This window comes from Aythya fuligula, chromosome 19, assembly GCF_009819795.1.
Source record: "Aythya fuligula isolate bAytFul2 chromosome 19, bAytFul2.pri, whole genome shotgun sequence".
NCBI lineage: Eukaryota > Metazoa > Chordata > Aves > Anseriformes > Anatidae > Aythya > Aythya fuligula.
Genome location: NC_045577.1, coordinates 10,296,859 through 10,323,145, shown reverse-complemented (window position 1 = coordinate 10,323,145; position 26,287 = coordinate 10,296,859). Strand labels below are relative to the sequence as shown.

The 26,287-nt window shown below is 42.2% G+C and overlaps 1 protein-coding gene across 4 annotated transcripts; it reads left to right on the top strand.

The window, feature by feature from the left end:
- The first annotated feature begins 18 nt into the window (after positions 1-18).
- On the top strand, positions 19-26,287 carry FKBP15 (FKBP prolyl isomerase 15). 4 transcript variants are annotated; one of them, XM_032200192.1, is made up of 30 exons: positions 19-99; positions 532-641; positions 953-1,040; positions 1,661-1,730; positions 2,790-2,864; positions 3,959-4,057; positions 4,536-4,685; positions 5,683-5,751; positions 7,069-7,212; positions 7,649-7,794; positions 8,568-8,616; positions 9,338-9,457; positions 9,691-9,790; positions 10,548-10,651; positions 12,108-12,201; positions 12,712-12,821; positions 13,229-13,339; positions 14,073-14,167; positions 14,836-14,938; positions 17,015-17,047; positions 18,631-18,802; positions 19,299-19,435; positions 19,757-19,912; positions 20,605-20,757; positions 21,131-21,223; positions 21,695-21,805; positions 22,362-22,469; positions 22,662-23,422; positions 23,877-23,967; positions 24,394-26,287. In XM_032200192.1, the coding sequence occupies exons 1-30, from the start codon at positions 47-49 to the stop codon at positions 24,466-24,468; spliced, it is 3,780 nt and encodes a 1,259-aa protein (XP_032056083.1). In that variant the 5' UTR covers positions 19-46; the 3' UTR covers positions 24,469-26,287. The 4 variants fall into 4 exon arrangements, with proteins under 4 accessions (XP_032056083.1, XP_032056084.1, XP_032056082.1 ...); XM_032200193.1 differs by having other exon boundaries at positions 950-1,040; positions 20,620-20,757; XM_032200191.1 differs by having other exon boundaries at positions 950-1,040.

The following is a 26,287-nucleotide window of genomic DNA, read 5'->3' as shown; positions in this document are numbered from 1 at the left end:
CTGCCGCCTTTACGACACCGGCAGGGCCGCCGCCGCCGCCATCGCCATGTTCGGGGCGGCCGAGGAGGACGACGCCGATTTCCTGGCCCCCGGCGGCGGGTGGGTGGCGGGGGGCGGCCTGAGGCGGCTCGGGACTGCCGGGACCACCGGCACCGGGGGGCTGGGGGCGGGCGGCAGCGTGCCCGGTGCCGTTACGGTAACGTTACGGTGACCTGCTTGACGTAAAGGCAGTCCCATTCGTTACTTTGAGGGGAATTGATTGGTTTTAGTGTTTTTTTTCGGTCCTTACTTGTCCCTTACGCTAGCTTTACAGCAAGCGAAGCGCGGCGGGGCTGCTTAGGCAGCCTCTCTGTGTGAGTTCTGCTTTTTCCCAACACGAAGCGGTTGCAGTGGAGCTGCCTGACGGGTGGCACCTTCCTTATGCCTGAGGGTTGGCAAGCGCTTCGTGTGTGATGTAACTCCCAACTGGTGGTGGTCCTTACCTATAAAGCCTGGTCAGTCAGGTGAATTTAGTTCATTTTTTGCTTCTAGTGCCAGGTTGGCCTCTCTCTTTGGGCTGGACCAGACAGTCTCAAGCCAGGGAAATGAATTCTTCCAGTATACGGCGCCGAAGCAGCCCAAGAAGGGGCAAACAGCAGCTGGTGAGTAAGGGGAGGGGAGGGAGCTGTGCAGCCTGGGCCTTGCTGGCTGAGCGAGTCCTTGTGAGGAACAGCAGTGCAAACAGCTCGCTGAGCTGTTGGTTCATGACGCTATCTTCCTTCAGTGCTCTCTGTACACCTGGATTACCGGTGTCCTTCAGTGATGTTGGAAAACCCTTCTTTGTTCGTTATTTTTTAATTCTCTTCTGGAGTTATGTTTCCTTGGGGGGAGGAATGTTTAATGGCATTGTCACTGGCCAGTAAATGTGGCAGCTCTGTGTCACCAAGAAAAGTTCCTTCTTGCTCTTCAGCAGGTCAGGCGGCCCAGAAGGCGTCCGTGGCCCCAGCAGCTTCAGGAGCGCCGTCAGTCTTTGTGGCCACTGCAGTTCACGCTTATCGATAGTAAGTGCAACACCGGCTTTCTGCGGTGCCTCTTAGGCTCTGTCTCTCTGGAGGCCCGGGACCTAATCATAAGGGAAGATATTTTCTGATGAGCAGGCAGAGGCATCTCATAGAGGTAGCGTTTACATCTCACAGACACACAAATCAATGAAAATTTCTGCTCAGAAAAGTTCTGTTATTGTGCTGCAGTTCAGGATTATGTGGTTAAATGAACAGCAAGTGCTCTGTCTCTGCCTTACAGAGAACTGCAGCCTGGGGTGCTGGCCTGGCATCTGTACTGTTTCTGGCCAGCTCTGTCAGATGCTTGTGTCTCATTGCTTGTGGAAAACTGAGGCATGAGCATAGAATGACAACAGTAAACTTCTGTCTATGTGAGAGTGGAAAGGTTTACTTGTCCTGGATCTATGCAAAGAGCACTTTTCAACTCAAACTACACAATGTGTGTTCCTGTAGTCTGTGGGCAAGCAAGGAAGCTGTAGTTTCTTTAAACTAAGAAAGGTTGCCTAATGTTTGAATGTGGGGAAAGGGATTTGAACTCTGAAGAAGAAAAGCTTGGCAACAGTAGAGAGAAACCTGAGGCAGGGACAGTTCTGCAGCTGAATATCTCACTTGTCTTCCAGTACAAATGGGCAGTACTTGAAGCAAGGCAAGTATGGAGCAGCTGTAGTGGGGAACCATGCCACTAAAGAGGTGAGAAACGCTTCGCAGTAATATTTTTCATGCCAAGAGTACGCTGGTACAAGGCAGTGTTTCCCTGAGCCCACTGGAATGTCTTTGCTTTTGATGTTGGAGGTCTTTAGTTCCACTGCAGCTTATGCCTTTCTTCCCTCCTAGGATTATTTATGGCTCAGTTATTTACCTTGGTGACATCTTTCTTTTTTACAATTCTTCCCGCTTAAACCTAAAATGCTTTGCAGTGACTTGGGCACTGCATGTGTTTTTGGAAGTGATTTTTTTATATTTACTTGGAACCTCTTTGACAATGGGATCATAAATCTGTGCACATGGAAATTGATATGAAGCAAGACTGTTTGATAGTACAGAGATGCTTTGGTGAAGTCCTGTTATTTTGGTAGCAAAAATCTCTCTTCCCCAGTCCTTTCTTCCCAAGTATTCCTGTAAGAGAATGACACTGGAATGTCTAGGAAAAGGATGTATTTACAGGATACATTGGATATTCTGATGCATCCTTGACATTGGCATTTATACTGCATTTCCTGTCCCCATTGTCTCACAAAGTTTCCTCTGCTTTGGCACAAGGAAAAAAAAAATGTTTTGGGCTACATGTGCAGAAAGGGAAGTAGAGCCAAACATGTCAATGCAGTGTTACCTCTGCATTCCTTAGCACTTTGAAAACTCCAACTTACTGTTACTCCATCTTTTACATTGTATTATTCCTGTACTTCATGTGTTTTTTATTGAAGGGTTAGTTTACCATCTTTTTACACTGCAACAGGGAGAAAATGTGGAGTTAATTGAAGCATCTTGCATAATGCACAAGAATTATTTTTGAACCACTTTGTTTATCTGCAGGAATAAAGCTTGCATGTTTTCAAGCATCTTTAATAGGTCTTACAACATTATGTTAAGTGCAGTGTTAAGTACTTTTGCTGTGAAGAATGATGCTACAAGCTGTATTTGGCAACACTGTAGTGCTAGGCTCAGAATATGACAAAGCACTAGAATTGAAAACATTGACTTTGCTTTTTTCTTTTTTTTTTTTCCTGCACAATTCTTTATGGAATCCAGTACAGGATTCTCCTTTACATCAGTCAGCAGCAACAGATTGCATCTGCAAGGATCCATCCAGGCTTTGTACTCACGGTAAGATCCTGGATTAGAAAAGCATTCAGTGCTTTGTGGTGTTCAGAATCAATTTCTGTTTGGTGTGAAATGTTTTCTTAAGTCTTAGATTATAGCCTTTGAGATCAAACACCTGACTGACATAGCAAGAGGTGTCATGGTGGCAGGGAGTACTGCTCTCCTAATATGTGTTGCGCAAGAGACTTACGTCTGCCTTTTGCAGAGCTCTATGGATCAGTGGATTTCCAAAGGGAAGTACAAGTGCTCTAGGAGCTGTATTAGTACCTCTAGATCACTGAAATGTTTTGAGTTATGCAGTTCTACAACAGAACAAAATTTCTCTTGTTAATAATTCATAGTTAAGTGGCTGAGAGAATACAGCTGAGCAAGCAAATGGAAATGATGGTGAGGAAGTGCTTCCTCTCTGAAACCTAATACTCAGCATTTTCCCGATGATAAGAGCAGAAATAGAACACTGTAAGCCTTAAAACGTAACTTCTTGAAGTTCTGTTTTCTTCTGGTTTTACATAAAAATGGTGTTTTGAGTTGCTGCTCTTAGCTTGTCATTAGGTAATACAGAATTTCCTGGTTGATAGGTGGAAATTCTGCTCCAAAATAGGATCCTGATTCAGAAATTTGGACTGAAATTCTACAATCTTGCTCTTTAGTGCTACATGTGTTTTAAAAGATTAATGGGCTATGTAGTCAACTAGTGGTAAAATGAATTTTTTAGGATTAAGTACTGAGTGACTTCTGGTTAAATATGGAAGTCTAAATGTAATCAAAATTATGAAAAGGAGATTTCTTGCAGATAATGTCAGTGTAGTAGAGCCTAGCTTCAAAGAACCATCGCATTAAAGCTGCAGCAACTATGAAGAACGTAATATTTGCTGAAGTATTTCAGTTATAACAATTCTTCTATTATAACGAGCAAAGAAATAAGGTAAACTGTGCATTCTGAACTTGGGTGGTAATGTGGCAGGATTCTTTTACCTCTACTTAATTTCATTAGCTTTTATTTTAAGCTTCTGTTGGATGCAGTTTTTTTAATGATGTTCTATTTTAATTTAATACACCTTTCATGTATAACGTAGGACTGATTTCCTTTCCCACAGGTTCAACCCAACAATTACAGTACCTTCTATGATGATCAGAGACAAAACTGGTCAATCATGTTTGAGTCAGAAAAGGCAGCGATGGATTTCAGTAAACAGGTAACTGCTTACTCTGTGCAAGGTATGACTTGCTGCCTGCTGTTTGAACTATAGGCAAATGAAGACGTACCTCTAAGAGCACGTTACTGCTGAAAGGTGAAAAAGTTTTACTTTTCCGTTGAAGTTCAGCTTTGAGTATTTGCATAATGGTGACTGAGGCAGGTTTGTGAAGAGCCTGGCTGAGGCTCTTCATTAGCTACAGGCCTCCTGGAGACAGGGAGCCAGTTATTTCTGGTAGGTTTTCTGATCAAGTTTGCTTTAAAACCAACAGTTCTATAGAGATCTATAGAGCAGAGGGTATTTCCTTCTTACATAGCTCAGCAAAATTCAGCACAAGGGAGCGTGGAACACCTCTTGAATGCAGCTATAATCTGGGCTTGATCAGTGTGGTAAGAAATGTATCAGATTTGTAATGAGTCATAGTGGAAAGTGCCTGTCTTTTAATGGCCAGAGATGCTGATAAGCCTTCCTTTCACAGGTGTGCATTGCTAAGTGCAACAGCTCCCCAGTGCTCGATTCAGTCCTCTACCAGGATCTCCTTCTTGGAGAAGGGCAGGGAGTTGAAGGAGGGGACTCTCTGGAGATAGCCTATACAGGTTGGCTGTTCCAGAACAATGGGCTTGGACAGGTAAGGATGTTTCTGCCACCTACTAATGTGTGAGTGAGTGTGATTGTCTCTGGAAGGAACCTGCCACCTCTGTCATAGTACTGGTGCTTTAAAGGTTTTTTAGTCATTTATGGCACCTTTTTGAGGTCAAGTGTATTACCTGTAGAATAATAAGGGATTCCGTTACTGTTCAGGTGATTGGAATGCTTTTAACTTCATAGGTACTCTCACATTAATACTAAACAAAGCACTGACAAGAGCCAGTGAAGCTACTTATGCTCCTTTGGAAACAGCTTGATGAAGGGATAAGAAGAGGACTGTACGTCATAAAGCACATCTGCAAATGATAAATAGATTTTGTGACCTCTACAACTGTGTTCTATCCTGTTCCTTTGTTAAGAAAGGCAAAAGATATACTTCCAAAAGATATATTCCAAAGCGCTACCTTTTTTTTTTTAACAACACTTCTGGTTTAACTGTTACTATGATTTGTAGCAAAGGGTTTTTCATTTGCATCCACCTGCACTTGTATCTTTAGCAATTAAAAAAAGGCTTTCTGTTTTTCATCTTTGGGGTACTTTTTGTTTCTTTTTCTTGGCCTGCTTTGTAGAGATTGGCATGCTTATCTCCATAAACCCAATGGTACACATGGCAGATCTTACTTCTAATCTCCTGTAGGAGTTGTTCAGCTACCCATGCCTGAGTTCAATGTACGAAATGTCTAGACAGCTCTGTTTGTGTAGTGTTTTAGTTGGACCAATCCTGTACTGACCATCAAGCTGGAAGCAATTTTAAAGTCAGTCTCCAGCTGTCATTCACTTCAAGAAATTGTACTGTGCAATAGACTAGAAACTCTAGCCATGCTCTGTTTTCTGTTTTGAGTTAATTTTGGAAGGTAGCAGGAAGGGAAATAGTACATAAGAAATCATAGGAGTTTATGAAGTGTGTGAAGTAGTGCTCAGAATCTTTCAAGAGCTGGGAAATGTATGTGATTTTTGTTTGTTCTTCAACTCCCTAGGTGTTTGACTCAAACATTAACAAGGACAAGTTGTTGCGCCTTAAGCTGGGATCTGGAAAGGTCATCAAGGTAGAACTTCTGGAATTTCATTATAATAAAATTGTCTCAAATTCTTGAATTACTGAAGATCTTGATCAGGATTCTTATGTGCTCTTTTTGTTACATGTTTCATTTGGTAGGAAACACTAATGGTGATTCACTCAAAGTGTTGTGTTTTCTTAATTTGCACAGGATAGCCAGGTCTCCTTTTCAGTGGCAATGCTGGGAAGTTGTCCTGTTTTGAAAATAGGATGCTTCCCGTTTTCAAGAGCAGGTTTTTGTGTGGGGTGTGTTTGTTTTCTAGAGGTAACTTAATCAATTACTTAGAGACAAGGTCCCCTGAGACCAAAGAGGAAAAATAAGCTTGAGGGAAAGATTTAGAGTTCTCCCCACTTATTGTGCCTCAGAAGCAGAATCATAGAATATCCTGAGTTGGAAGGGACCCATAAGGATCATCAAGTTCAGCTTCTGGTTCCACACAGATCTACCCAAAAATTCAGACCATGTGACTAAGAAGGTCAAATAACAACTCTCTTAGTTTTTCAGTACTCTCTTAGTTTTTCAGTAAAATCGGGTTGTGAATTGGAGATGTTTCTATTCAGGTTGCTTCCATCACCTGAATAATTCATATTTGACTTATAATAAGTTGTTCTTTAGAGGTGTACTATTTTTCTATTTATTTTTTTTACTATGTCTCTTGTTATTAATGTTGTCTGGCTGCAGTAGTCACCCTGTTAAATGCTGGCATCTATTTAATAATTTGCATTGCTCTGACTTCTAAATCTCCTTGCCAGTAACTGTTTTCTGTGGGTGCTTTCTAATTCTAACCATAGCAATTAGGGATTGATCTTTCAATAGCTCAGAATCCTGTTCTTTCCCTGAATTTTGAGAGAAATTGGCACTGTATGCCCTGCCAGCTACATGCAACTGCAGAATTTCTGCATGCAGTGTGTAGTTCTTTTCTCCAAGATAGTGTGATCTGTGATAGCTGCTTAAGTTATGATATGTAAAACTTGAACCAGGATTCTGGAACTGCATGGGGACCTAGAAGCCTACAGCCTTTGTGTTAGAGATTGCTGTATGTTTGATTTCATTATGAACATGTCAGAAGCTGCATCTTCATGCTTCAGTTAATATTGTAATTTGTAATAGGCCTTTACAACCCAATACAAGATACAGTTTTAATGCTGCACTATAAAACGAGTAAGATTTTACATGCAGCTATTTATATGTGTTCTGAAATCTCCTATAACTGGAGGAGTAGTCTTAATCAGTGTAATTAAAAGAAACTGTAATGTCACTAATCGAGCTGTTTGCTTTCTATTTTCTTGTCTCTGAATACTGAAGGGCTGGGAAGAAGGAATGGTGGGGATGAAGAAAGGAGGGCGACGGTATCTCATTATTCCTCCAGCCTGGGCCTATGGGACACAGGGAGTGTCTGGCCGTGTCCCTCCAGACTCTACTTTAGTTTTTGAGGTGGAGGTTAGGCGGGTGAGTGTCTCCTCTCAAGTATTTATTTTACATCTACTTTGTGGTTGTTGGGTGGCGGCGTCTGTCTGCAAGGTAGAAACCTGCTGTTGGCATGAGATCTACAGCTCAGAAACTGTTATAAACCTCGGGAAGATGCATATCTTGTTAAAACTAAAATTAAAAAAATCAACACAGAAATCCCTCTAGGCTGTTTACTAAGACATGTCTGTTCTAACTGTTTTGAGATCTCTTCGTTGTTTTATGTGTGGGTCAATTTTTTTCAAAAATCTCAAAATTGTGAGGAATGAGAAGTTAAAGACTCTTCCACTTCAACTCAGTTTTATGTTCTTACTTGAAGTGAATAGACTTGACAAAGGAGTAGTCATCAGAAGTCAATAAGTTGCTGAAAAACCCTTTTGGGGAGCCCAGAATAAGTCTTATTTATGTGCTTCTTAAGGTGAAGCTGGTAAAAGAAGGCTCTGGTTCAGACGGACAGAGTGTTAGTTCAAGGGATTCTCCTGTACCTTCTCCAGTACCCAATTCAGATGGCTTCTCTGCAGACACTGCTTTATTGCCTCCATCTACGATACCTCCAAAGCCTGGGTAAGCAGGAGCATGGTTAAAAACAACTTGCTGCATTAAAAGATGGTAATGCTCTTAAACATCAGCAACAATGCTGTACTAACACATCTCTTGGCAAACGTGGATCCTCTATGTGCAAACTTAGTGCCATCAGTGTGGCAGAGGAGTGCTCGCTGATGAGTATTGCAGGATGGTTTCTGCTTGAATGCTGACTTTCAGACTTAGAGAAGTCAAAATGGGCACACATGAAAGATGTTATTGATCTACAGTAGAGCTGAGATATAGCATTATTAAGCTGTATAGGTACTGTTACAACAGCTTTCTCATCTCAGGTAGTAGTACAGTTGTAAGTTAGTCTTGGGTCATGGCTAACTTGTTTAACTGTGAATTTTACACTGACGCTTGTTTCTTTAATTAAATGGGCCAGTTGTCCTTTTTAGGCAATAGTTTTCAAGTTTAACTGCTTGTTGTTTTCTTGACACAAATAAGTAGTTTGTTCTCCGACTTGGATACAATTGCTTGTACAAGCACGTGGCCCTTACTGGAACTGACAATCTTTTTTCTGCAATCAGATATTCCAGAGCTGTACAACTTCCGTATAATAACAACAACTTCCTTATAATAACATTCTGAAATCTACAGGTAATGTTGCTGTGTCTTCCAAAAGTAAGATAGGAGAAATGTAAGGAAACGGTTTTGCGGGGGAGCTGTATTTGACTTTATAAATGCAGAATAGTAGATCCTAAATTGCATCTTGGTTGATGTCTAATATTACATCTGTTTGTCTTTTTCAGGGAGCCAGCTGTTCGGGCCAAGTCAAACTCAATCAGTGAACAGTTAGCAGTAAGTGTTTTATTTCCTAAATAAGTCCTACGTAGGGAAGCTTAGTTAGTTTTAAATTTGAATTCTTTATTGTTGAAGATAAAGTGAATGTCATGCAAGATATTCTCAAATGTTTGCCTTATTAGCAGCAGATTAATATCTTGTTTTTGAAGGGGTTAGCAGAACATGAATCTCAGCCCCAGTTCTGAGTCCCAGTTCCTACTCCTGCGTGCAAAGTTACTTTGCCCATGTGGATATTCACAAAGCTAGTTGTCTTATCAGATAAATGAACAAATTTAAAACTGTTAGTAAAGAGTAATTGGGACACTCAGCATATGTTTGTTTAGCTATATGAAAATAAGATTGTGAAAGAGGTAGAAAGGACTGATTTTTCTAAATTAAGGAAGATGTTCAACATTCTTGACAGAAAACACTTTTCCACATCACTTTCTTACTATTGCTGTGTTTTCTGCAGGGATGGATTTTCTATGTAATGGCAGTAATGTCAGCCCAGAAGGAGTATATAAAGTAAGCCAGATTATCAAATCCGTAGTGTTATCTTGCATGCTTGTCAGTGATTGGGTGGAAAAAAACTTTCAAGTTGAAAGAACCAGGCTTGTATAGGTGAGCTTTAAGTGTTAAGTCAGTGCCTTTAAGTATGTAGCAGGATTAGACTACTATTTTGTTTGGAAATACTGGGCTAAGAGGCAAAGGAAAAGTAACATTAAACATTGTCTTTCAGAATCCAAATGTAGCAAAGGCGAAGTTAATTTCTCGGATGGCTAAAATGGGACAGCCCATGCTGCCTTTCCTTGCCGGGACAGCAGGTAGTCAGCTTGACTCCAGTGACTCAGAAATAGAGGTACATTAATGACTTCAATTTGACTTCTTTTTTAATGCTTCCTATGTGACTTCCTTAAAGTAGAATCCATAGCAATTTCTATTTATACAGGGAAAGCATATTCTATTTATGTGGCAAAAAAAAAATTAACAATTCCAGTATTCCTGTCTAGTTCAAATGGGTTCATTGGATAATACCTAGTCTCGAGTGATTTGTTCTTCAACGTTCATTTTAATATGTAGAAATGTTTCTAGGATCCAAATACACAGAGAGGGGCACCGCAGCCAGTGGCTTCATCTTCCATGAGACCGTCACAGCCAGCTCATGCTGTACTGCCTACAGTGTCACCACAAGGTAATATGCTGGTGAGGCTGGGTTTTGTATAGAGAAATTTATCTTTGTTTCAGGCTTCAAATACAAGGCTGTTTGAGTAGAGGATTGCTGTCAGGAACTGCAGGAGGAACTGATAGATAGCTTCCAGTAAGAGTTGCTGATCCAAAGCTCCATGGGTAGACTAATTCATAAAGTATGGTACTGAAGTCCTTGGAGTGCATCTACATTGTCATCTTGTGTACACTGCTTGAGGAAGAGCAGCCACGCTGCAAAGTGTGAGCTTCCTTGTCACCCTGTCATTGTGTGTACTGGGGTGGCACTGAGATTTCTAGGACATCTGTGACTTCTGTGGATTGTAAATGAAACAGTTATGAATCACTTTCCATTAGACAGAAAAATCATTTTGTTTGAAAATGATGGAAATAATAGCAAAGAGCATTAAAAGGCTAGCAGTCCTGGTATGGACTTGACCTGCCTCTCCATGATAGGGTAGTAATGTCAGCTACTGGTCAGCTGAGCAGTCTTCAGAGTCAGCCTGAGTAACATCTTGTGTCAGTTGATTCAGAGCACCTTTGAGTGGAAAGAGTTTGTCTAAATGGAATTTGTGGTTAGGAGTGAAGTTTCTGTGAAAGACAACTCTCTTGGCTGAATTTTGATTTTTCACAACACTGCAGACAGGCTTGTGTTAAACTTTTGTCTTCTCAGTAACTTTAACCATGAGAAGGTAAATTATTTCTACCTACTTCCTGATGTCCTGGATTTCTTTGTTCCCTTTCAGTACCTCAAGCATCTGGTTCTATGCCTCCGGTATCTTCTGCTGCTTTAATACCTGCAACAATCCAACCCCAGTCAGTTCTGCCTGGAGGAGCACAGGGCTTTCAGGTACCAAAATCAAATTGAAGAGAATATTAGTGCTTCTGTCTCTTCCTAGAATTCCTTGTGCTCCTCTCCATTGCCAGGAGCAAGGATTCTGTAGCAGCATGCAAGTTTGAGAATCCCAGGCTGCTTCCTGTGACTATCTGGCATTCTCAGATTTCAGTCACATGCCTCTTAGATTTTGATTAGAAAGACTTTTTGTATGCTGATGGCTTCTTAAAGTTGAACTAAGAATTAACTAGCCTTTTTCAATATCAGCTTTTGTAGTGACTAAAACTTCCAAGTACTTGCAGGGCAGGTGAAAACTACAGTATTGAGGTTTTCCTCAGTCATGGTCTGTTTTCCTGTGAGAGCTCACTTGCACACTTAATATGTTTGCAGGTCAATTTTCATCCAGCAAAAGAATAATCCTTTTAAATGGCTTGTGGTGCCATTGCTGCTAAGTGATGTGACCTGCTTGCTAACAAGGAAACTTCTTAGGGGCTTAACACACACTAAGTGTGTTTTTTCACAGCAGGTAGTGAAGACTTGGAACAAAGCCATTATACGAACAGTTCTATGAAGTATAAATCCAGGCTTATTAGCATACACTTTTTAGTTATTTAACCTATTTTCAGGAGGTTCTGGAAATCAAACAGTGGTCTATACCATGCAGAAGAACTACTAATTTTGAAAAGGCACAGATTGAGAAAACATTTGATAATGAATAAAAACAGTACATAAAGAAAGAAACTGGTGTGTTGCTTCGGCTTTGTTTTTCTCATGTTGAAATTGCAGAAGCTGTGGCAAGTAACAAGAAAAAAATGAACTTTTCTGAGTAAATAGAAACAAGTCATTAACAAGTCATTAAAGTGAAGCATGTAAGCTTCAGTAATTTGCATGTATTTTTTTAAACTTTATTTGAAAGTTTAACTCTGTTTTCGAATCTTAATACAACTTGTTTCAAGATACTTTTTTTTGTTTTCCTGAGAGAGTAAACTGATAGGTGTTTAATGTGTTAATGAGTGAAGTACTTCTAGCATTTTTCAATCTATTTAGCTGCTTCTGATGAGCACTGAGAAGGGAAGTTGCAGTCAAATTGTGTTGCGCTTCGTGAGCCTTACCTAGAAGTACTCTCATGTTCAAGTTAGCACAACTTCAAAGTACCACACATCCAGTGAGCTGTCTCTGTGCCGGTCTTTGCCTGCCACAAATACAGGGTAACATGCTTTGTCTTAAGCTGCAGCGAAGACAGTAACTTACTAAGCTGTAATATGAACACATACCTAAGCCTTTAAAGAAGAGTGCCTTTTGTTTTTTTTTTCCTTTACTAAGACAGTTATGTAATTTGACTTTCTGCTCCATACTCTTTTTTTTTGCTTTCCAAATATCACACTTGTTTTGGGGTTTAAAAAGACATGAAGACCTCTTAAGTAAGGAAAAATATCACAATGTATTCTTATCTGTTGATTTGTTCTGCAAGCCATATCCAGGAATGCCACTTGCTTACCCCCAAACTGCTACATCTGCTTCTCAGCTCCAGCCTGTAGGCCAGCTGTATCCCGCACCTTACCAAGGTATGTTTAAAAAGCACATGTTTTACAGAAGTTTTTAATACCAACAGTGAGCTCTTTATAATGGTGATCTGGGTAGCAATGGTAACATACATTTCTACTCTGTCTGTAATGCTGTACTGTTTCACAAGTCCTTATTTCCCCTTCATTGGTACAAACAATACTTTCCAGTAAATGCACTTTCTTAGCTTAAGGAACTTTGAGCAGTGTGAAAGGGGAGGCAATATCTAGGTGTATTCCCAAGCTTATATGTTATTAAAGGTGTTTTGTAGCTGATGCTTACAGTTGTGAATATAATTGTAAAAATAACAACTGTTTAGTTTCTAATAACTATCTAGAAAAGCTAGGCTGACAGGGGTAGTGGGGAGGGCAGTTTTGTTGTGCAGTGAGGAAAGTAGTGGTCATCCTATCTGATAGGCTGCAAACTGCTAAACATTGCTTTTGGTACACACATGTATATATGCAGACACTCTGCCCTTGTGACTGCAGTTCTCTCTCTCCTTTCCATTCAAGCACCTGGGGATGTTACTTCCTTTTTGATGACAGAAGCTCGGCAACATAACACTGAAATCCGAATGGCTGTTAGCAAAGTCGTAGATAAAATGGATCATCTGGCTGCAAAGGTAGTGTGTGACATAGACAGACTTGTTTACAAGTTGCTGCAATTTGCTCTCCAAATGTAGTCTGGGGAGTTGACTCTATTTAAATGCCTACATTAAGCTTGTAAGCATGTCCTAACTTAATGAAAATTCCAGTATCCAGTATTATCAAGCCTTGAAGTGGTAGCAATTCAGCTACTATGCAAAGTTAATGCTAGCTTTGGGGAAGGTGTTTTGCTTATTTCCGTAAATGTCATATGCACTTTGTTTGGAGAGCTTCAATGCCCTTCAGGAGATGTCACAGTTGATGTCATAGCATGTGCCCTAGAGCTCATCAGACAGAAAGGTGAAATGATTTGGTGAAATGGCAGATGTCTGACTCTTACCTGCATCCATAAATTCATTTCATCTGGCTTGATTTATCCCTACAGGTGGAGGAGTTGAAGAAACAAAATGCTGGTAACACCTCACTACTGCCTGGTATTTCCTCTGTTACTATGGAAGCCTCTATGATCATGAGCAACATCCAACGCATAATCCAGGTAAGCGTAGGCAGCCTTACTTGACTATTTACTCTATGAACTGGAGCCTACAGTATTATTCCTAATGAGGATACCTGTACTGGTTTGGCCCAAATGTACATCCATCCATGTATTCTATTTGTGTGTCCAAAAACAACTGGTTAGGGAAAAGCATGTGCTATACACCAATTTCCATCACAGCACATGTGTGCACACAAACATATGTGCTACTCTGGCCTTCCAACAGTTTGTTTGGGGACTCCAGGAGCCAGAGTTGATATGTTTGTATTTAATAGCCCTTGACAGAGAGTTCAAGTGAAAGAAACTCAGTCTCTTTTTAAACTGGTATGTATTTAACCCAGCATGTCTTGCAGAAGGGAATTTCACAGAGGAAATACAGTGTTGCAAGAACCATCTACTTCTATTCCTTGCTACTCTGCTTCATAGTGTTTCTAGGCAGCAGCTTTACAGTACTTTTTTTTCTTGAGGGTGAAAAAGTCAACCAGATGCAATATTACCAAGTACATGGTTTGGCAATCACTGTCCTGTTCCAGGATTCCTGCTGAATTCCTGCATGGTGTCTTTCTGTGATGGCCTGCAATTGCCACAGGAGGTGATAAGCCTCACCACTGTATTCCATTTGTACAGGATAAAGATTTAGGCAGTGTTGCAGGGAAGTCTGAATGAAGTTTAATATTCATGTTAAGTATGAATATTCAAGAAAGTTGAATATTCATGTTAAGCTGTACTTTAGGAGAATGAGAGACTGAAGCAAGAGATATTTGAGAAGAGCAGTCGGATTGAGGAGCAGAATGAGAAGATCAGCGAGCTGATTGAGCGAAATCAGAGGTAAGGAGCGAAAGGATATGGTGTGTCTGCATTTACAAAGGGTATCTAGCTTACATGCACTTAGGCATAACTGGGGGGTGTCCTTTCTCTAGGATGGAGATGTTCCGTTTTTTGTTTTTTTTTTTTTTGTACTGATATGTTATTTTTAGCCCTCTGTCCTTGCAGGGTGTATCTCCAAAGTTAGGATTTACAGTAAATGTGAATATGTAAGAGGGAAAGATCTTGAGCTGTCATCTATGAGTGTGCTTTCTCTGCTTCTAGGAGATACTTTGCTTTTGCTAGCCTTTTAGTAAAACGGAAAGAGCCATACAGGAAGCTGTGTTCTAAGTTCCAGTGTTGTATTCCATTAAGTTTAAGAAGGGGAATAACTTCTTCAAGGAAATAGCAGCAGCCAGTGGTTACCATATTTTCAAAAATCCTGACTGTATGGTAGGAACATTAGGCTAGTATCAGAAGTGGAGCACATATCTGAACAGATACAATCTGGGCTGAAAGCCAGGCACACCCATTCCACTTTAAGATAACTTCTTGGTGCAGGACATCGTGCAGAATCATCTGGGACTTCTCATTAATGAAAGCTGATTTGAAGTACTGCCTTTTGTCTGATCACCTTTTGCTCCATGTCACTTATTTACATAAATGCTCATTCCATCTACAACTGTTCACAGATACGTCGAACAAAGTAACTTGCTAATGGAGCAGAGGAACCACTCACTGCAAACAACAAATGAAAACACACAGGCAAGAGTCTTGCATGCAGAGCAAGAGAAGGTAAAACCATGGTGACAGCATAGATTTCTGTCAGCAGCCAGGAAGGGGGCTTGTTGTTGCAGTAAAACCTGCTGAAATCTCTTTAGTCAAGTCATATCTTCTGCAAGGCCACTGCAGTTCTCAAATGATGTTTTGAAAAAAAAATTGTCATGTTCTAATGGCTTTCATGATAAAAGCAGCACAGAGCACTTAGATCTTTGTGCTTTTACAGCTTAAGTATTCTTAGTTTAAGAACAGTGTCTCTTAATTTCATAGGTAGATGGCCAACATGTTGAGAGATTGTGTGTGCTGTGGGGCTTTGGCTGAAAATGCACATCACTTTTTTAGTTGTGCTGAGTTTCTAAGGGTTTATTCTTCTATTTAACTGGCATAAAGATTGAGCGTAGCTATAAGAAAAATTTCCTACTAGGGCTTTGGTCCAAGCACTGGACCTTTCCTCTTTATATACACTGATTCGAATGAGTCTAATGAGACAAGAAAACTAAATTCCTGTTTATGCTAGATGGTGATATTTGGAGATGTAAAAGAGCACCCTACTTCTGTTCAGGTGAAGTTCTGGCTTAAGATGTGATCATTTTCCAAATAATTCTGTAGAGTTGACTAAATAAGGTATTTTTGTGTTCTTATGCTAGTGTGGTCCTTTGGGAGGTCCTCTGGGGACCAGGAGTTGGACTTGATGATCCTCATGGGTCCCTTCCAACTCTGATAGTCCATGATTCCAAGATTCTATGATTCTATAGCAATCAAAAAATACTGTCTTTAGCATAAAGTATTCTTTTTGAGTAAGAGGCTACTGAGAGAGCTTCTTAAACCAGTTAAATCAACTTTTTATTCTGTGAAGTGCACTCATAACAGCCTAACCCTGGTATTCCACCTCTTACTTCTGTAATTGCATGGTGTTTTCTATGCTTTCTCTAGCAGTTTAAAATTATACTAGGCTGAGCTGTGCATCTCTCCAGTACAAATATAAATAAATGTTTGCTCTGCATGAGAACCATGACTTGGTGCATCTAAGTGTGATGGAAACAGCTGTTTCCAAAAGTGTGCTAACAAGTCTGTCTGTAAGGTAAAAATAAAGTAATATATGGCTGATGCACATCTGCTGATATGAGCAGGTGAAGGTTGACTGTATTTTTCTCCTGAGAGCCCAGGTTGAACACCTATAACTGGGAGTGTAAGAGATTCTAACCAAGTCAGACTGAAACAATAAATAAAATTCTTTTCTGTAAATGAGTATCACATCCTGCTTGCATTAAAAGTAACTTGGGGAGAGAATGCCTTCTAGAAGTATAAGATAAAATCTTCAGGAATCTTTTGGACATCACCTGCAGTGACTGAGCAGTCCACTGTCTAGGTGACAATACTATTACATGAATAGGCTTCAGACTAGACTAGACAAGCTATGACTTGCACTAGAGAAACTTCCCTAGCTCTGAGGGAGGATTGACTGTAAATCTGAAGCCTGGTGCTCCTTCCTCTTTCTTTTATCTAACATAATGTGTTCTGTGACTGCTGCTATGGACAGTTCCACAAGTATTTTTTGGTAAGAGAAACAAGGAAGAGAATTTCAAACTGTTTTATCTGTGCTTTATGTAAAAATTTGGAACTTGCCATTTATTTCACAATAGAAGCCAGGCATCTGTAGACAGGGTCTCTGTGAAGAAGTACTAGTAACTTGCTGCTTTGGGGATATAGTTCTTTGACCTTGTCGGAGCATGTCACAGCTTTCAATTTAGGCTTATGTTCCGTAACGATTGGTAGTGCTCCACACTCTCTACTGCAACAAAATGGTAGTCACATGCAGGACCTGCTGACTGCCAGTCTGCTGACTGCTCCTCTAATCCACGTGGTGTGTGATGTATCTGTAAGGATCTCTTTAGATTCCTTCTTTTAAGCCAGGCTTTTCTACCTCTTCTAAGTTTTTACAGTCCTTGGAAAAAATTAAGTGCTTCTCTGGCATGTATCAGGCTCCTGTAATGAAGCATTTAGCTTTTCTGATGATGATGATGAATGTCTCTGCCTTTCAAGTTGTGTTCTTAACTCTTCCTGTTTCCTGTCACTGCTTTCTCTTCCTAGCACATGCTGCCAGTGGATCGGGGCTGGGACCAGGTGAGGCAGTGTCTGCTGACTGTGTAGATGATAGCTAATTGTGCCCTAGATAGTGCCAGCCCAGCTTCCTCTTGAACTGGCTAGAAGAATTGCCTCAGATCTTAAATTAGCACAGATCTTTCACTTGGAGAAAGGCCTTATAGCTGGCAGCGTAGCCACTGGCCCCCTCTTTCTTGGGGAGCCCTTTTGAAGAATGTTGTCACGTTGCTGCTCATTTCACCTCCCCCGTGGGAGAAATAGGATGTGATCATATCAGATCAGGTATGGATCACATAATATTTTCACTACTTGAAAGTTGGAGGCTGGAGCTGAGCTAGTATAGACATGAAGTGTTCACTGCAGAAACGTAGGTCTAATAATAGTTTCTGGCATAGAATTTCCTCTTTACTTTTCTTTGTGTGTCCTTAAAGACATTAGCAAGTGTTAAAATAACCTTTAGATATGCTGTGGGGTTTTATTGTTTTTAGCATGCTAGAAGTCAATATCCTGAACTGTGATGAGAAGTTTATGGAAACATAAGAAGAAAGCAGATCTGTCTTTAGACAGTCTCTGTCAAAGTGTTTCTTAAAAATTAATGGTGTAGAATCCCAGCTCTCGAAGTCAGCACGTATTCATCTTTGCCATGTTTGGAAACATTTTGCTTATGGCTCTTCTCTGCCAGAAGGTGGTGGTCATAGTCTTTAGTTCTCTCATGGAGATGTCTGAGAGAAACTCCATTTCACGAGAACTTACTGGCTTTAAAAACCATGAAAGCCTGTTAGGAACTCAAATGTAAGCATAGATATACAATCTGTTCAGGTGTTCCCTGCAGCAAGTGAGATTTTCTGACAGATGTAGTTCTGTCTCTGCAGAGCATCCTCTGAATCTTCTGTGTCCTACACAACAAGAACGGGAACATAACTTTTGTGTCTGTCTTGATGACTTGAGCCTCTCCTAACATGTTGCTTGCAAGTAGTCTAACAAGCTCTATCATTACCTGGTTTTCCATGAGTCACTGACTTTGAGCAATACTAAATTTAAACAGGTTAACAAATTACTGTGAGAACCATGCTCCAAAATGGCAGCATTACACATGCAGGTACCTCAAGGTGACTACATGCTGTGTGCTTGGGAGAGAAGGTGCTTATTTAGCTGGAACAAGCCTATGTTGTGGGGCTTTTCAATGATTTGTAAGCTTATTGAGAATAATTAGATCTTACAGTCCAGGCTTTTACGTGAGTAGATACTGTCATAGAATGACAGCTCTGAACAGAGCCACCAGCACTGGTACTACTCTTAAAAATATGCTTAAGCTTTCCTGGGAAAACTCCCTGATGTAATATGATGAGGTTGATGGTGGCCTAATGTAACTCTCTAGTTAGTCTGGACAGGTTACAGCTGAATGACTCTCGGTAACACGGTTAAAGGTTGTTAGTGCCTCCTCAACAGGGAAGTATCTTCTAGGTGCTGGATCCCATCGCTTGCCCTGAGAAGGTCTTCTGTACCTTCACAGCTCTTCCTGTGAGAACAGTTCTGGTGCCTTCTCATGCTTTTGTACCCTGTTATTTTCCTTCTTTCCCCTCTTTCTATGCTCTGTGATACAGGCCAAAGTTGCGGAGGAGTTAGCAGCTGCCACAGCACAGGTTTCCCAACTGCAACTGGAGCTGACTGCCCACAAAAAGAAGGAAATGGACCTGCGGAAACAGCTCTCTGCTGCACTGCAGGATGCAGAGCGACATGAGACGCAACTCAACAAACTGCAAGCACAGTTAGCAGGTAAGACTTGTGCTTGTTCTGTGAGAGCTCCTTAATGTCATTCTTCTTCCACTTCTGTAAGTTATATGGTTCGTTCTTCTGAGATGTTTATTCCTGCATTCCCTAGGATCAGTCACAAGGGTATCAAAGAATATAAATGCACTGAAATGTCTGAAGGGTAGGTGCATCGTTGCTGCTGCTAACAGGACAGTGAGTTGAATTGATGACGAAGTCAGTGTGTTGCAGGGGTGTCTTTTGTAGAAGCAGGCTCTTGGCCTTGGTGTCTTAACATCTTAGTCTTAGAGGAGCTAAATTTTCTATTGGTTTAAAAAGTTCAGATGCAGGCTGAGGCATAAACAGCCCCATTTCACAGAAGAAGCTCCTAATAAATTCAGGTTTCTGCTGCAGATAGAATCCATACATTTTCTCATTGTGCAAGAGAAGCACTGTTCATTTCAGTCAGCCTTAATCTGAAACATGTAGTGCTGAAACCCACGGTAAAGCATGTTTTTTGCAGAGCTCCAAGAAGCCTCTGAGGACACTCAGACTAGGTTCAAAGCTGAGAAGCAGAGCCGTAAACACCTGGACATGAAGATTACTGCACTGGAAGAAGAGCTGGCAGACCTAAAAGTAGAAAAGGAGACTCTTGAAAGGGTATGTCCTGTGCCAGCCTCACAGAGAGGCTCACAATTTCAGCTTTATACTTAGAAAAACAAAACACACAACTTGATCTTGCTTGTAAATGTGTAGGTTAAGTGAATCATCTGCAGGCAAGGATCCCCTGTGCTGGTGGATCCTCTGTCGTGTTTACGTGACCTTTTTGTTTACTTACCTGATAGTATGGTAACCTTCCTATCTATAAAATACATTTCAGCTTTGTTTTGATTCTGTTCTCAAACAAGCTCTTTATGCAAAAAGAAGAGAAGCTACTTTTGTGTGGTCTGGCCTATGCTCGAGTCCTCTTCTATATTGCAGAATCTTGCTGAGAGGAAGAAGAAATCCCTTTCAGAGAGAGCTCAAGCAGAGGAAGAGATGGAAGAAATACGCAGGTCATATCAGCAGGAACTGGACAAGCTTCGACAGTTGCTGAAAAAGGCGAGGACTTCAACTGACCAGGCGGCAGCAGAGCAGGTGAGTTGTGGGAGCTTCTCTGGGGGGTGTCTAGAAAACTTGAAGGAATCTACAGGTAGAAAACAGTCATGAAAACTGCTTGGGTAGTGAAAGAATAAAAACATTAGCCACTTGCTTTTAAAGGTGAACTTTAACATAGGGTTCACTTTTTTTGTCTTTCTGAAATGTCCTTGGTGTTTGACGCTACTTCTTACTCCAGGATTTACACTGTCTCCCTAAGGAAATGCATGATTTGAGTAGGCTGCTGGGTCCCAGTCATTCTCTGACTCAAGTCACAGGCTCCTGACTGTGCTGTAAAGTTTTGATGCAGCAGTGATGCAGACTGGCACACACCATGTTTAGACTGTCTTAAAGAGAATGTCAATCTGAGGAAAGGAGAGACCTCAAATTCATTCTCTAGTAGAAAGATCAACACATGACTGCTGATGAGTGGAAGACTGCTTAGAAATATGCCAAGAGACCTGAAGTCTGGGCCAGCCCTTTAGGCCAGCCTGCAGAATTGTGGCTGGAATTGAACTCTGAGAGGTCTGGGCAGGAGCTGTGGATGTCTGCTGCCTTTGTGTAGGCATTGAAGCCTACAGCAGAAGATGTTGTTTTCCCACCTCTTGTTTGGGCCCTAAGCTTTCAGCCAGTTGTTATGCAAATACTGATGAAGTGTGATTGTTTCTAATGATCTGTTACGTGATGGGCAGCTATCGCTCGTACAGGCAGAGCTGGAATCCCAGTGGGAAGCCAAATGTGAACGTATGTTGGCCTCAGCCAAGGAGCAGCACACCAGGCAGTACCAGGAGGTGTGTGAGCAGAGAGACTCCCTGCAGCAGCAGGTGTCCCAGCTGGAAGAGAAGGTAAAGGGCTGTTCTTTACTGCTGGAATACAATGCTGAATAACCAGTGACTGTAACCAAGTCCTCTGCCACCTGATTGTGGCTTAACTTCTAACTTTTTGACTGCTTGCAGAATTTGATCTAATCCACAGGATGTGTCCAGACTTGCATCAGTTACACTGGGTTACACTGGGTGGGTGGGAGAGCTGGCTGTTGCAACCCTTGAGTGAGCTAGGGCTGAGATGTCAATGCTGACAAACTAAAGCAACACCTGTAGTCTCTTCTGCTTGTCTATACAGTTATATTTCTGCTCAAAAACAGTTATTGAAATAGTCTTGAATTTGGTGATATTGAAAAGGGCTGTAAACTGATAGGCTCTAGTTCTTGTCTTTCAGCTTGGGGCTCTAAAACACTTGAAAAAAGCAGAGGAGCAAAAATTGTCCGACCTTCAGCAACGCTTAGAACAACTGGAGCCTATCAAAGAGAAGGTAAAGGGGATAACATAGGAGCTAACTGCAAATTGTAGTGCAGTAATGATTAGCCTCAGGCCACATGTCCTAAATAACAAGAACACAAGTTCAGGAATATGAGAGGGAAGGAAAATCTCTGCATTGCTTCTAGCAAATCAGAACAGGCCAAGTGATGAGACCTAGCCCTTCTTTCACTGGCATCTTAATAATGCTGTGCCCGTTCTTGGTATTATGTGAACTGGAAGAGTTAATTACATGGCTGGTTGTGCATCTCCAAGGATTTGGCTGTGTCTGTCTGTGCATGGCTATATTTGGATTTCTTTATTTTGGTGGTGTTACTTTCAGTAAAGTCTTCTGCAATCTATAAAAGCCCTGCTTTTGAGTCTACACTCAGCAATTTGCCCCTCACTTTAAAAAAAAAAAAAGTCTACCAGGTTTACCACTGAATTTCATTATGGAGCTGTTCTGACTTTTGTTTCTCTTTGGCAGTATTCAGCCTTGCAGTCTGATGCAGCAGTACTGAAGGCTCGCTATGAAGAACGCATCCAAGAGCTGGAGAAGGATCAGGACAGATCTTCCCCTGCAGACTTCACAGAAGAAGTGAGTTTGACTATATAAAATTTCTCTTTACTGAACAATCTATTCTATTTACACCCAAATTATTTCTCTTTGAGCAGAGATGAGAAGAAAAAACAGATAAAAACAGATTTAAAAAAAAAAAAAAAAAACAGCCTTACTATTTTCTCCATTAAAAAAGCACCCTGGCTATGGTAATAGGGTCCATAGAGGAGCAAAGGACGCTATCTTCCTGATGACCACTGTTGCTTTTTTAGTTTAAAACCTTAAATCTTAAGTTTAGATTGAAAATTTGAAGTAATAAGTTGAAGTAGTAAGGGAGAAGTGTCTGCCTTGGGTTTGTACAACCTGCCTCCATTTTGGAGGAATGGGTTTGCTGTGTAGGTAACGGTTCTGAATTAAATGACATGATGCATTCTGTTTTGCTGCTGGAATTCCTGATTTGAAAAGTAGTGGATTGTTTGAAACAATATGTGTTTGCTTGCATTTATTGCTCTTCTGCCTGGAGAAGTATCTGTTCTTGAATCCAGTACTTCACATGTTAGTGAATTGTATCTCTTTCCCTCTTTCTCTTTTCCAGGTAAAGAAAATAATGAATGGGGTATTTCAGTCTCTTCGGGGTGAATTTGAACTGGAAGAGACGTACAGTGGCAGGACAGTTCTGGGTGTTGTCATGAACACTATTAAGGTACAACAGCAATAAGAGATATGAGGTGGTAAATGTGAGAAGTTAAGGCTTTGGCTAAAACAAAGTGTTGTGAATCTGAAATAGCTAAAGCAGAAGTTTGTGAGTGGCAAAGCAGCCTAGCAGTAGAACATACAGGGATCATTGATGGCTTGTCTAGTGTATAACCTATACTCTTCCTATTCGATTTCTTAGACTGTAACACTGCAGCTACTCAACAAACAGCAGGAGAAATCAGAGCGTGACGGTAAAACAGAAGAACCTGGAGCAGGGAGGCTGGAGGGATCTCTTGGAGCAAAGAAAGACCACGAAGAGTCTGTGCAGCGCAGCCCTGCACAGGATGCTGCTTGCCCAGCTGGTCCTGGAGAAGTGAGCACAGGCTCCCCAGCGTGTGATCAGAAAGGTGAATCTGCACCTCTGGTTGTCAGGGCCAGGATGCTTGAAGAGGAGCAGACAGCACAGAGCAACGGGGTGTCAGAAGAGGAGGAGGTCCCTCAGGAGTCTCTCTCTCCCAGAGCAGAGTCCCGCTTAAATCCTGATAAGCAGCCTGAGCTTGCAGAACAACCTGTTCCCAAGGTGGATGAGGACTTTGTCCTATCTGGGCAGAGGCAGGAGAGCAGCCCCATCAAGAAAGCGGAGACTGAACTCAGTCCCTCCACAGTATCTTTGCAGGCAGAAGTTGCAGAGCCTTCTGTTCTAGAAACTAGGTCTGGAGAAGTGGCTGTGGCTGTGCTTCCAGAGGAGCCATCTGCAGAGCAGAAGGCAGAGGAGCCTGTGGGAGGCTTAGAGCCCCCTCCCTTAAGTAGTGAAGGAGGAAACTGCACAGACCTGTCAGATGGAGCTAGTTCTGACCAGGAGCCTGCTTCAGTATCCACAGCAGAGAAAAGCTCAGCTGTCGTCAGAGAAATCCCACGAGAGCAGGAACTGGGCTCCAGCCCTGGGCAAAAAGATTCCAGGTAAGGTATGACTGCAGGGGTCACCACAGTCCTGTCTTCCTGCTGATCAGCTTGGACTGGTGTGGCAGCACCGAGGGAGGGCTTCAGCCCCAGTGCATGTGTGCAGGGCCGGAGTGCCATCACGGTGCTAGTCCTGGGAGGCACAACCGGCTGCTGGCAGAGCGCAGGCTGTCCAGGGCACACTCTGTGGGGGCAGTTGCAGAAGCAGCTGGGTGGAAGTGGTGTTGCCATCGTCCCTTGTGAACGATTCCCAGCTGAGTGCAGGGGGTGTGCTGTTCCTCTGGGATCTGCTACAGATGGCTGCCAGGTCCTGTTACTGAACTGTCCTGCACTGGCAAATAGCACGTGCCTCAAAACACTAAGTGGTTTTTAGGTCATTCTTAATAGAACATATAAAAGGAAGCTAACATGCCATAGTCTGCAAGTAAACTGTTCTTTCTTTGTCTTCTTCTAGCCTCTTTGAGGATGACAACTTCTTTAAAACAACATCTCATAAACCACTGAAGCCTCAAGTTCCCTCTGAAGAGGAGGATGAGGAGGAAGTGGTATGTATTTGTCTTTCCACTCCACTAAACTAAGGATTTTTCATGGAAAATTTCTGTGGCAGTGGGTGCTCACTGGCTCCTGCCTGCTGAGCTTGGAGCTTCGATGCATTCTCTGTATACATTTTCAGTGTCTGGATTTGTTTCTTGTTAAGCTTGGAGGAGTTGCATGGGCTGAGGCAGTGACAACAAACTCCTGCTGGCATGACATTAGGACATTTTCACAGGTTAACTGAAGGGTTTTTAGTCTTCCTCTCTCCTATCCCTTTAGGCTATAGGCATCTCCTGGAAGATTAAGTCATCATGTGAGAAATACAAAAAAACATAATGAGGCCCCATAAAGTTGAGATCTCATAGCCAGAGTTGCATAGCAATTACTAGTTACTGGGAAGCTGTTACTGACAAATTTCTCCCTGTTTTGACTTCCAGAGCATGAAGGGGCGCCCCCCTCCTGCTCCGCTCTTTGCTGATGATGACGACGATGATCTGGACTGGCTGGGATGAAGAACTGGCTGGTGAGCCTGTGTGCCCTCTCCTTTGGGCATGGCCTCTTCCTGTGCACTTAGCACTTAACAAGCTGCGGATGTGGGACAGTTGTGAACAACCAGGGACTTCCCAGGCTATTGTACTGCAAGCTGACAGGGCCTGAGAGCAAGTGTCTCTGGTTTGCACTCTTGGGCACTCAGACCCTTTGTTCTGACCTGACAGACATGCGCAGAGCGTGCGACAAGCTGCAGGAGCTGACCAGTCTCGCTGCATGTTTGTATTGCTGTCCTACTTCTGTGAACCGTTGATTCATTAATCTGAAACGTTATGCAAATATGAACCATGTAAAGTGCTTCAGAAGAACGAGTTTGGCAGGACCCTGCAGTAGGTAACTATTTTCATAAAAGTCAGACTAAAATCTCTCCTTCCCCAGTGATGATCTTGGAATATTCCTGTTAATCCCCAGTGTTAGGCTCTACGCCTCTGCACCACCTCATCTCCTTAGGCTTAGCAGAGTGCGGTGGGAGATCCAGCTGAGATGCAGGCAAATGCTTCCTGGAGGCTGAAGGCTCTGCACAGGCAGCTTCTGGAAACTCCAGGGGCTGCCAGGTTCATGTCAGTGCTGTTGTATGTTCAGAGCTGCAGCACACATGGGTAGAGGCGCCCTTTAGTGGTACTGGAGGTCAGGCTCTGTTGGGCCAATGCTCCAAGCCCACAGGTAGCGCCTGGTAATTGCTGTTGTGAGGAGCCAAATCCCCAGCTGTGGCTTACAGAGGAGCTTGAGGCTCAGCAAAGCCTCATGAAAGTGATTCAGTGCGCAGCCTGTGCGGATAGCTCATCTCTTCTCTGTTTGCATGCAGAGGTGAGGTTTTCTCAGCACTGCCAGAGAAAGCAGCAATGCAGATGTGTAATGTGCTCTTCTCCAGAGAAGAAAGAGCTACTGTAGGCAGCCAAACCCCTCTCCTGTGCCTTTTTCTCTGTCGCTGCTTCAGGTGTGATGGACATAGCACAAGTTAACCTGATGGTGGTTGGATGTGTATAAACCAGCCTGACCTGGGCTCTGCTGTGCAGCCAGGGGTTGGGGTGTAAATTCCTGTAACTTCCCTCTAGGTGAAGCTAGAGGGGAGAGCAGTGAGGACAGATAGCTGGGCAGCCAAGTTGGATTTCTCACAGCACTTCTATTTCTAGGCTCACTAGCACTTGATGAAACTTAGAAGCAGTTCATACAGTGTCTCTAAAACGAATAGCACCACCACCCTCTTCCATTAACAAAAACGGAAGTTTTTAAAATAATTCTGCCAACATTTAGCTTCCACAATTTTCTCATCCTCTCCAAAGCGAGTTTGATCTATGCCCTCTTAAATGCCACTTTCTTGGGGAAAAACAGTAGAAGTACTGGGTGTTCTTGTGTGTTAGTGTAGCAGTCTGTTAGGTCCCTGTCCCTACTTTGCCCTCTGTGTATGGCAAATGGCCAAGCTCAGAGCCCAAAGCCTGTGAGACAGCCAGCCATGGGGCCACTTGTGTCACAGGGTGAACTTAGCTTGAGTTTCCTTAAAAGCTGCTCCAATAATCAAAGAACAAGTAATTATTCAGTGCTGAACAGTGACAGGGTGTGAAACCCTGACCTCCTGGGGCTCTGCCCATTCTGGGGCTTCCCCCTTCTGGGGCTCCCTTTCCATGTGCAGATCTGAGCATAAACACTCTCTGGGGCTGTGTTCTAGTGCAGGTCCTGACTAATAATAACACATTCCACTTCTTGTTTCCTGATACATACAGATAGACAACCTGAAGGGTTTGCATTTCACTTCTTGAAAAATAAAGTGCAATTAAACCTGTA

What these genes read in the sequence shown, in the direction of transcription:
- FKBP15 (XM_032200191.1), top strand. Translation starts at nt 47, where the DNA reads ATGTTCGGGGCGGCCGAGGAGGACGACGCCGATTTCCTGGCCCCCGGC. An exon ending in GGAACCATGCCACTAAAGAG is followed by an intron (nt 1,731 to 2,789) that starts GTGAGAAACGCT and finishes TATGGAATCCAG; the next exon opens with TACAGGATTCTCCTTTACAT. An exon ending in ACGATACCTCCAAAGCCTGG is followed by an intron (nt 7,795 to 8,567) that starts GTAAGCAGGAGC and finishes TGTCTTTTTCAG; the next exon opens with GGAGCCAGCTGTTCGGGCCA.